A 12261-nucleotide genomic window follows, 5' to 3' on the forward strand; every position below is an offset into this window, starting at 1 on the left:
GAATGAATTTTATTATTTCTTCAAGGTTCTTCACATACGTACACCTTAAGAGATATCAAGTAGGCATAACATATGTTCTCAAAATTAGGGTTGGCACGCAGAAGAATTTTGAGTCAGAGATTTTGCTGGTTTTGGCACACACTCACAAAAAGGTTGCCCACTCCTGGTCTAGAATCTAAAGCCTTCATTTCTTTTATAACGTTTTTTTTATTCGCCACCTGAGGATATATATATTTTTTTTTTGAGGGGGACGGGGAGGGAGAGGGAGAGGAAGAGGGATGGAACTCACAACCTGGGCATATGCCCTAACAAGGAATTGAACCCAAGACCCTTTGGGTGCACGGGATCATGCTCCAACCGAGCCACACCAGCTAGGGCTAGAGGCTTTATTTCTAATCATTATACTATACTACTTCCATTGTATAACAAACATATTTATATATATACTAAGAGGCCTGGTGCACAAGATTCATGCACTGGGAGGGGGGTCCCCCCTCAGCCCGGCCTGTGCCATCTCGCAGTCAGGGAGCCCTCAGGAGATTCCGACTGATAGCTTAGGCCCGCTCCCTACACAGTTGGACATCCTTAGTGCTGCCACCTCTGCCGCCAATACTGCTGCGCTCGCCAGCTGTGAGCCTGGCTTCTGGCTGAGCGGAGCTCCCCCTGTGGGAGCGCACTGACCACCAAGGGCAGCTCCTGAGTTAAGTGTCTGCCCCCTGTTGGTCAGTGCGTGTCATAGCAACTGGTCATTCTGCCATTGGGTTGATTTTTATTATATAGGAAAGAAATTCCTTTTATTATATAGAAAAGAAATGAAGGGAGGGAGGGGTGTGCGAGAGAGAGAGAGAGAGAGAGAGAGAGAGAGAGAGAGAGAAACATTGATGTGAGAAAGACACATCGATTGGTTGCCTCCCACCAGCCACCCCAACCAGGCCAAGGATTGAACCTGCAACCCAGGTACGTGCCCCCAGGAATCAAACCCTCAATCCTTCAGTGGGAAGGCCAAAGTGCTAACCATTGAGTGCACTGGCCAGGGCATAATAATTATATTTTTTTAAGTTTTGCTGTGATGCAATAAAATTTATTTAAAGTTAGTCTTCTCATACATTCCCAAATCAAGTTCACAGTGAAAACAATAAGAAGTGGTGAAATAAAAAAATATTGGTAGGAAATATAAAAAATGTTAATACTAGTTTGATCCCTAGATGTTGAGATTAAGGGCAACTTTTTTCTTGTTTTTGCTAACTTTATTTTTTAAATATTCCATAGTGATAATGTATCACTTCTATAACAGGAGCAAAAACCATAAAAATATTATTTTTAAGCAAGATGAAAATATGTTCAGTTTAAAAATTCCTAAGCAGAATATCAAATCTCACTCTCAAATATTGAAGAGGCCCCCTAATTGATCTCTTGGCCACTAGTCTCCTCAACACTAAACAACCATTTTGAGATTGCCATCAGTCACCCTCTGTCATGCTAGTCCTTGTTCCGACTCCAATACACAGAGCATAAAATATAATCTTGGCTTTATGCAAAATACTTCTGAATAATTTGGCCTAATTCTACCTTTCCACCTTTATCTACCAATACTATCCTACCAAATCCTCAATACTTCTAAGAGAAGCATGATAAGAGTCCAGTCCTCAGAGTCACAGCCCTTAGGCAACACATAATCTCTTGGTACGCAGATTATTTTGAGCTAAAGGCAATTTAGACCCTGTAGGCTGAGGAGAAACTTCTGCTGCTGCCCTCCGCCCCCACTCCTTTAATTAACTAAAAGAATTTGAATTAGGGGCCTTGCTCATAATAAGAGATTATCAGAGATAACTTTTTTTGACCCATCTATATGGCAGGGCAAACTATTAATTACTGAATATCTGTTCTTCTTATGCCCCTGCAATGAATTTCTGAAGCCCCAAGGTGCCTTATCTCATCCTTAATTCAAAATGTCATATATGTATGTCATTTTCCTTGTCTGTCTTTAAAGCTCTCATATATGTGAGGACCTTTGACTCTCTCAGGTATGTGGAGTTCCCATGAGTATGTATGTAATTAAATTTAATTATTTTCTCTTATTAATCTGTTTCATGTAGATTTAATTATTAAACCAGCCAAAAGAATCTGGGAAGGTAAAGAAAAGTTTCTCTTTTTAAAAAAAAAAAAATATTTTTATTGATTTCAGAGATGGAGGGAGAGTTAACTACCAGAAAAACTAAGTCTCAAAAGGTAGAAAAAGACCTACACAACAGCTAAACCCCAGCAAGACAGATTCAGCAAGAAATCTTGAATCCTTCTTTTTAGCTGTTAATGCTATTTAACAAGCTTCCAATAATGTTTTAACTTTTTCACTGACCCCTAGGAAGGAAAAAAAAAGCCATTACCTAAGGATGTTGGGGTGGGAGAGTCTATTCATAAGCTGGATTTCCTTCAGCATGTTTGCCCGGTTACTACTCAATGTGTTCATCTTAAGAGCCATCACCTGACCAGAAGCTCGGTGGCGCACCTGGAAAATAAAATAGGACAAGAAAGAGGCTCAAGGACAACAGGAATATATGAGGTCAAAATCTCCACATGTAGAACATGCCAATGTGTTTTAGTGCCAGTTTAGATAAAATAGACTCGGTAGGGGATGTTTTCCTGTAAACTCTGTGATTACATTAGGGTCTCATGTCTATTGATGAAGATGAATTTATTCCATCCAAGACCAAAATTGTTTCACAGAAATTCATTGAAATGACAATAGCCCAGAAGTTTAGCATATCTATTAATATAGGACAGACATCACAGCTTATGGTAGAATTCAAAGGAACAATGTGGCCAGACAGAAGAAGGGGGAGGAGGAAGGAAAACACTCAGAACCACAAGAACCCTAATCAGAAAAACTTAGAACACTGGCTATCTCTCCTCTCTTCTAGATCACTTAGTAAGATTTGGAATTCAACTCTCTTCCTAGTGCATCAATGATTCTGTTGTCATGTACCTCGTGATTGATAAAAGAGAACTAGCTTTCCTTTTCAGATCCTGCATGGATAAGTTAAATGAGACATTTATATACAAAGAACACACTGACAGTATTTTTCCAACTCTATTTACAGAAGACATCTCTGTTTTGATAAGAGCTCTCCATTCTGAAAGTCACTCTTCTTTTTTTCCCCTCCATCATCTGAAAACACTGAGTTGTTAACAAAATGTCTGCTTTTAAGAAAGTCTGATATTAAAACAATGTGTGAAATTCAGGGATAAACAACTTGTGTTTCAAACTAATCAGAAAGAACCCTACTTCCTTAAACAAGTGGACAAGATGATGAACATGTTCATAACTCATTGTATTTTGTCTTTCATCTGCATCAAATATTATTCTCCTTTCTTATAGCTCCTCAAATTTTATTTATCTTTCAAGCTATACTCAAATATCCCATCCTTGCTGAAGTCTTCCTTTACTCTCTCTGGAAATTATTTATACTACCTCAGGACAACATTCATAACACCAGTATTCCATTCATCATACAGTTCTGTCTATAAATTTACATATCTCCTCACTAGGCTATAAAGCTTCTTGAGACTGGGAAGTATATTATATTCATTCTTGTCTTACAGTGCCTAGAAGGCCTTGTCACATCATAAGGGCATAGTGAAAACAATAGCAACAACAGTTAAATTATACTTTTAATATAATTTCTAAGGGCCAATAAACTATTTATTTATCCATTTATTTATTTATTTGGGGTGGGTGGTGGGGCAGAGAGTGCTTTTCTTTCTTTTTCTTTTTTGGTGGCACAGGTTGGGGGGAGAATGGAAATAGAAAAGTAGTATATGTTTTGGTCAAATTTTTCTCAATTTTACCATCTAGAAAATGACAAGCAATAATGCTATATGGCTAGTCAGATAAGAAAGAGAATAAAGAATCAGTTGGTTGGAGCATCGTCCATCTTATACATCAAAAAGGTTGCAGGTTCAATCCCAGGTCAGGGCATGTATGGGAGGCAACTGATTGATGTTTCTCTTTCTTTCTCTCTCTGTCTCTCTCCTTCCCTTCCTCTCTCTCTAAATTTAATAAAAACATATCCTTGGATATAGCACAGAGGTATTTATATATGTGTTGATGAAATGAGCACTCAGGGAAAAACTTCATGGGGCTTCAGTGAAATCTCAAAGGATTCATGAATTTGGACAAATTTTTTTTTTTAAGACTAGAATAGAGTGTCTGGCTGGTGTGCTCAGTAGTTGAGCATCGACCTATGAACCAGGAAGTCATGGTTCGATTCCCAGCCAGGGCACATGCCTGGGTTTCAGGCTCCATCCCCGGTAGGGCGAGGCCGATCATCATTGATGTTTCTATCTCCCTCTCTAAAATATATATATATATACCTCTATATATAAAAGGCTAAGTGACCAACTGTCGGTCTAACCAACCATCTGACCAACCAACCAGCCAGTATATATGATGCGCACTGGCAATTTAAAAATAAACATTGAGCCTAACCGGTTTGGCTCAGTGGATAGAGCGTCGGCCTGCGGACTGGGAGGTCCCAGGTTTGATTCCGGTCAAGGGCATGTACCTTGGTTGCGGGCACATCCCCAGTAGGGGCTGTGCAGGAGGCAGCTGTTCGATGTTTCTCTCTCATCGATGTTTCTAACTCTCTATCCCTCTCCCTTCCTCTCTGTAAAAAAATCAATAAAATATATAAAAATAAATAAATAAATAAAATAAACATTGAATCCACACTAGTTTGGCTCAGTGGATAGAGCATCCACCTGCGGACTGAAGGGTCCCAGGTTCGATCCCCAGTAGGGGGCATACAGGAGTCAGCCTACCAATGATTCTCATTATTGATGTTACTATCTCTCTCCCTCTCCCTTCCTCTCTGAAATCAATAAAAAAAATATTTAAAAAATATAAAAATAAACATTGACTTGCGCATGCGTGATATATATAAAGCTCTCGCTGACACCAATCACACACGTGTGTTTCGATCTGTCATTGTCGGACATGAATTTGGTTGTTTTTGTTGACATTCTGAAGCTGAAAGAAAGCAGCATCGTTGGTAGAATATGTCTGAAGACCAACTATTGGCACAATGTACCATTTGAGTGATGATTCCATCAATTCAACAGATGATGCCGAAAAGGAAAATTTTCCCATCAAATTTCTTAATAGTATTAATCCTTCGGGAATGCCATGTCATAAATTAAAATTGAAAGTAGGTGCAATCATCATGCTACTGAGAAATCTTAACAGTAAATGGGGTCTTTGTAATGGTACTAGGTTTATTATCAAAAGATTGTGACCTAACATAATCGAAGCTGAAGTATTAACAGGATCTGTGGAAGGAGAGGTTGTTCTGATTCCAAGAATTGATTTGTCCCCATATGACACTGGCCTCCCATTTAAATTAATTCGAAGACAGTTTCCTGTGATGCCAGCATTTGTAATGACTATTAATAAATCACAAGGACAAACTCTAGAGACAGACTAGGAATATTCCTACCTGAACCCATTTTCGGACATGGTCAGTTATATGTTGCTTTCTCTCAAGTTTGAAGAGCGTGTGACGTTAAAGTTAAAGTCGTAAATACTTCATCACAAGGGAAATTAGTCAAGCACTCTGAAAGTGTTTTTACTTAATGTGGTATACAGGGAGATATTAGAATAAGTCTAATCAATATATCAGTCATTGTTTTTATCAATGTTGTTTTTATATCATGTTTTTGTTGTTTTTATATCATGTTGTTTATTTATTTATCAATTTATATATTATTTTCATACACGTTTTACTAATTTTCTTTCATCTCTGACACTTCTATTACAGAGAAAGGGCCAATAGTGATATTAAAATATTTCTTCTAATTAATTTCTTTACAATGTGCATGAATCTGTGCACAAGGCCACTAGTGTGTGTGTGTGTGAGTGTGTGTGTGTGTGTGTGTGTGTGTGTGTGTGTGTATTTTTAAGAGCAGAATAGCCCTAGCTGTTTTGGCTCAGTGGACAGAGCTTCAGCCTGCCGACCAAAGGGTCCCAGGTTCGATTCTGGTCAAGGGCACATGCCTCGGCTGCAGGTTCCTCCCCAGCCCGGAACCTGATTGGGGCTCATGCAGGAGGCAACCAATCGATGTGTTTCTCTGACATCAATATTTCTCTGTCTTTCCCTCTCTCTTCCACTCTCTCTAAAAATCAATGGAAAAATATCCTTGAGTGAAGATTTAAAAAAAATGTTTTTAAAAAAGCATGCCCCACACTGGTAATCCAGCCTGCAACCCAGGCATGTGCCCTGGAATTGAACCCTTACCTCCTGGTTCATAAGTCGACACTCAACCACTAAGCCACGCCAGCCAGACTCTTTAAATATCTTTTACAATAAAGGTAAGACCTCTAAAAATTAAAGATAGAATTCCCATATGCTCCAGCAATTTTACTTCTGGTGTATACACAACAGAATTAAAAGCAGGGTCCCAAAAATATTTATACACCTATGTTCATAGCAGCATTATTCACAACAGTCAAAAGGTAGAAGCAACCTAAATTTCCATCAACAGATGAATGGATAAACAAAATGTGGTATATACATACAATGGAATATTATCCAGCCTTGAAATAGGAAAGGAATTCTACAATATAGTTGAACTTTAACAATATGCTAAGTGAAATAAGCCAGTCACAAAAGACAAATACTGCATGATTCCACTTACATGAGGTACCTAGGATAGTCAAATTCATATAGTCAGAATATAGAATGGTTGTTGCTAACAGCTGTGGGGAAGGAAGGAATTTGCAGTTGTTTAATGGGTAAAGAGTTTCAACCTTGCAAGAAGAGTTCTGGAGATTGGTGGCACAACAATGTGAACTGAATTGTAAACTTAAAAATAGTTAAGATGGGCCCGGCCAGCGTGGCTCAGTGTTTGAGTGTTGACCTGTAAACCAGGAGGTCACAGTTTGATTCCCAGTCAGGGCACATGCCCAGGTTGTGGGCTCGATCCTCAGTGAGGGGTGTGCAGGAGGCAGCTGATCAATGATTCTCTCTCCTCATTGATGTTTCTCTCTCTCTCTCCCTCTCCCTTTCTCTCTGAAATCAATAAAAATATATTTTAAAAAATAGTTAAGATGGTAAATTTTATGTTGTGTGAATTTTACTATAATTATGAAGGGTTGGAGTAGAGGGAAGGGAAGGAGAGGGGAGGGGAGGGGAGTTCCACCAACCAGGAGTTTGACCACTCACTATGACATGCACTGACCACCAGGAGGCGGCACGGAATGAAGGAAGGCCCCAGCCAGCTGCCGGCAGCTGGCAGCTGGGGGAAGGAAGGCCCCAATCAGCCCTGATCGACAGCCAGGCCTAGGAACCCTACCCGTGCACAAATTTTATGCACTGGGCCTCTAGTTAATAATAAAGTTAACCATTAAATGAATGGTTTAGGACTTGCAGTCAAGAAATCACAGTGAGTATACATAAGTATACAGTAAGCTGGTATAGCAATAATAATAGGTGTTTTTGAAGTTTTCAGATGAAATGTTTTTTTAATATATATTTTTTATTGATTTCAGAGAGGAAGGCAGAGGGAGAAATAGAAACATTAATGATGAGAGAGAATCATCGATTGGCTGCCTCTTGCATGCCCCCTACTGGGGATTGAGCCCACAACCCAGGCATGTGCCCTTGACTGGAATCAAAAGGGGGACCCTTCAGTCTGCAGGTCGATGCTCTATCACTGAGCCAAACCGGCTAGGGCTCAGGAGAAATGTTTTGAGTATAACAATGATTGGGGGCAAGGAGAGAGAATCATTAGTCAGCTGCCTCCCAAACACCCCACACTAGGGATCGAGCCCGCAACCTGGGCATGTGCCCTGCCTGGGAATTGAACCTCTTGGTTCATAGGTTGACACTCAACCACTGAACCACATCACCCAGGCCATTTCTAGTTTTTATATTCATAGTGATTTAGCTTTTGTTTCAAAATAACAAATATAAGTAAAAAATTTATTTTTGCTCTACCCACAAAGTTATCAATGTGTCTCTTCTGCCTATTAAACAATAAAATATTCTATTAAAACAATAAAATATTGCCGAAACTGGTTTGGCTCAGTGGATAGAGCGTCGGCCTGCGGACTGAAAAGTCCCAGGTTCGATTCCGGTCAAGGGCATGTACCTGGGTTTCTATTAAAACAATAAAATATTGAAACAATAAAATATTCAAGACTAAATGAACATTTTACAAAGAGACACTGATAAAGTTGGCAAAGATATATCACGCCTCCTTGTTTCCTCTCCTTCATCAATCTGTAATTTGTCTTGGCATGCAATCCCTGTTTCAACTGAGTTTACTTCCCTTCTTCCTTTATCTATACTAATAAAAGGGTAATATGCTAATTAGACTGGGAGACCTTCCGGACACCTTCTGGACAAAGCTGGGGGCGTGGCCAGCCTGCAAATGGCCCTCAGCCCCTCGCCCAGGCTGGCCATGCCCCCCAGCGGGGACCACCACCCCGATGGGGGCGTGGTCAGCCTTCAAACAGCCATCAGCCCCTCCCCGCCCAGGTTGGCCATGCCCCCCAGCAGGGACCCTCACCCCAAAGCAGGTCGGCAAGGGGGGGTAGGTGGGGGAAAGCAGGCCGGCAGGGGCAGGCAGTTAGGAGTGATCAGGCCGGAAGGGGGGGCAATTGGGGTTGATCAGGCTGGCAGGCAGAGTGGTTACGGGTGATCAGGCAGGCAGGCAGGTGAGCAGTTAAGAGCCAGCGGTCCTGGACTGTGAAAGGGAGCAGGCCGGGCTGAGGGATACCCTCCATGCACGAATTTCATGCACCGGGCCACTAGTAACATATAAGTAAGTCTGGTCGATTATTACACTTTTATTCTAATATCCACTGCTATCTCTAATATTTAATTTTTCTTCTTGCATGGAGTGGCTTCTGATTGTCTCTTCTTAAATCTAAAACTAGTATCTGACTACTTCATTATTTCTTCTAGAATGGTCAGGCCCCAAAATTTGCATACTGAAATCTTTATTTTTACTAATTTAATTTTCTTTTACTTTTATCATAAAGTTAGGGTATCATGGTGATGTTTTATACTTACCAGCAATAGTAACCTTAATTACCTATTAATTTCATTCCAGAGTAGTTAAGAGTTATGTTTAAAAAAAAACTGTCATTGCTTTTCATGAAGATGGCATCAAAAGCAACAGAAGTCCCTGCCCCTCCCAAAGCAGAAGCCAAAGCAAAGGCTTTCAAGGTCAAGAAAGCAGGGCTGAAAGGAGTCCACAGCCACAACAAAAAAGATATGCATATCACCCACCTTCCCACAGCCCAAGACACAGCAGCTCTGAAAGCAGCCCAAATATCCTTGGAAGAGCGTCCCCAGGTGAAGCAAGCTTGAACACTATGACTCCTAACTACTGAGTCAGCCATGAAGAAGATAGAAAACAACAACACATTTGTTCTGTTCATTTGTGGATGTCAAGGCCAACAAGCACAAGATCAAACAAGCTGTGACGAAGCACTAAGAAAATGACGTTGCCAAGGTCAAAACCTGATCAGGCCTGAGGGAGAAAGAAGGCACATATTCAACTGACTTGTGACTATGACGCTTTAGATGTTGTCAACAAAACTGGGGTCACCTAAACTGAGTCCAGCTGGCTAATTCTAACTATAAAGATGTTTTCACCATTAAAAAAAGTGTTATAATAGCAATAATATAGGTAACATTTATAGCACTAGCTACATACTAGGTTCTGCTGTGTAATTGCTTTATATATATTAACTCATTGAATCCTCAAAATAATTCTATGAGGTAGGTATTATTAACATCCCCTATTTTACAGCTTAAATCCCCTGCTCAGGGAGACAGATAGCAGAAACCCAATTAATGCCATTTGCCAACCACACCCAAGGAGGAAATAAATCTCATTTTGGCACATCAGCATAAAGCTGATGAATATTCTATTCAGGTCCTCCCCTAAGACCTTCCCTAACCCCTCCCACCCCCCAGCCTTAGAAACCCTCAAAATGAAAGCTCCATCTAAGGGACCCCTCACAAGACTTGCAACCTGGGAGCAATGGGCAGCAGCAGCTCATCCTGGGCTAACCCCCTAACCCTGTCCCTAAGGCCTCCTTTTTTCTGTTTTGTCTTGTGGTTGTTTTTTTTTTAAGAATAGTTTATTGATTTTAGAGAAAGAGGAAAGGAGGGAGAGAGAGACAGAGAGAGACCATCGATGTGAGAGTGAAAGACAGATCGGCTGCCTCCTGTACACCTCAAACCAGTGACCCTTTGGTGCATGGGATGATGCCCAACCAACTGAGCCACATATGCCAGGGCTTCTCTGACTTCTTAGCTAATCTCCCTCCTGTTGCTTTTTCTATCCTAGGCCCTTCCTTGTTTCACTGTCCTCAGATTTAATAGCTGTCCTCTAAAACTCACTTGGACCCATAATGTGAAATCTTTCCTGCATGAATTCAAGAATCCACACACTACCAGCCGGTGCTAGGCTCAGGGCCAGGTCTCCTGTCCAGTAACAGTAATATACAACATAAAAACTGACAAAAACAAACAAACAAGGAAAATGGCAAATCCACAATCTTCAAGGCATATTTCAACCTACTTCTTAGACAGTAAAAGCTCAAACAGACAAGAAATGAGTATGGATATAACATACATATTAATAAATTAACCTACTTCTTAGACAGTAAAAGCTCAGATAAGAAATGAGTATGGATATAACATACATATTAATAAATCTGACATACTTGATCTAATCCTGTTCCAACAAGACAGGTGTGGGGTTTTTTTTCAAGTATACATAAAACATTTACCAAAATGCACATAAATGAATTCTCCAAAAATTTCAATTCTCAAAAACCACATTCCTAGACCACGATAAAATAAAATTAGAAATCAACAATAAAAAGATAGTTAAAAACAATAATAATGGACAATACTAATTATTTACCCAACATCTTAGATGACAATGTTCTCAGTTGACACATTCAATCTGGCAATCTTCCTTGCAGCTGGGTTGGGCCAGGTGGCAGAGCCCTAGTAAGGAGATTAAGTATTGCTAGGTGGCATCTGAGAACGCTACTGTTTTCTTAGTGAAACTGTCCTTTATCCTTCTCCCTTGTTATAGACTGGAGCAAAGATGTGTGGTGCTTGCATCAAAAACAGCTATCATGTAACCAAAAAAACAAAAGTTACACACTATATATAAGAAGCTAGAAGATTGGATTGTTGATGACATCCTCAAGCAGATGCACAGCAGAGAAATTTATCAAAATTTCTTGAGAAAAATTAATCTCTTATTTGAATAAGCCACTGTCTTCAGGTTTCTGTAACATACTGCCCAAGACAATCCTATCTGATTTGCAAAAGATTAAAACATAAATGAACTAGAATTCAACCAAAAATGCTAAAAAACAAGAAAGTGTAATAAAGATAAAAACAAAAATTAATGAAATGGAAAACAAGGAAACAACAGAGAGGGTCAACAAACCAAAAGCTGATTTGGAGGAGGAAAATAAAACCTAATAAAATGAAGAAACAAAGCTCCAGTGACTCTGGATCAAGAAAAAAATGTTTAATTTTCTGGTCTCTGCCTACTGTTCTAGTCTTCACAGGCTTGCCTTTCCTTTACCTGTATCCACTAGACTTGAAACAAACCCAATTTCTCACCATTCCTAGAATATTCCATGCTCACATTCCTCTGTGCCTCCACACATGCTTCTTCTCCTGCTTGAAATGCCTTCCCTGCTTGTTCACCAGACAAGCTCTCCTCTCCTTCAAGAAAACTCAAGAGTGACCTTCTTCTATGACCCCTTCAAATAAGGTTTGTGGACAAAGAAGGGGTCACATACTAAACCTGAGAAGCTCAGGGGAGGCCTGCATAGCAGCCTTACAAACTTAGAGACTAGACTGTAAGTAAGCACATAGGATGGTCTGAAACTAAAACTTTTAAACTAAAAGCGAGTCATGGTGGGTAGTCATGTCCTAAACTGGTATCTCCCTTGACAAAAGGTCAGTGTTTACCTTAACTGAGCTGGTCTATTGTCTTTTTGCATCTAAAATAGCATACCTTTGGAATGTCAAGGTAACTTCCCTTTCTCCACACCCTTCCAGGCACAACCACCAGGACATAGACCAGAAATCCTTTTTTTTTACAAAATATATTTTTATTGATTTCAGAAAGGAAGGGAGAGAGAGAGAAACATCAATGATGAGAGAGAATCATTGATTAGCTGCCTCCTGCACACCCCCTACTGGGGATCGAGCCTGC

At 40.1% G+C, this 12261-nt stretch overlaps 1 protein-coding gene across 5 annotated transcripts in view; it reads right to left on the reverse strand.

Moving 5' to 3' along the window:
* TESK2 (testis-specific kinase 2) overlaps positions 1-12261 on the reverse strand; it is a 110960-nt gene that overhangs the window by 73536 nt on the left and 25163 nt on the right. For 3 of the 5 annotated variants that reach the window (XM_014529212.1, XM_005881254.2, XM_005881255.2), the window contains one exon: positions 2385-2506. In XM_014529212.1, the coding sequence (XP_014384698.1) occupies positions 2385-2506 (122 nt within the window). Of the gene's footprint in view, positions 1-2384; positions 2507-9290; positions 9535-10941; positions 11028-12261 lie in introns of those variants that run through there. The other 2 variants (XM_014529214.1, XM_014529213.1) reach the window with 2 other exon arrangements.

Source organism: Myotis brandtii, unplaced genomic scaffold (genome assembly GCF_000412655.1).
Source record: "Myotis brandtii unplaced genomic scaffold, ASM41265v1 scaffold674, whole genome shotgun sequence".
Classification (NCBI taxonomy): Eukaryota; Metazoa; Chordata; class Mammalia; order Chiroptera; family Vespertilionidae; genus Myotis; species Myotis brandtii.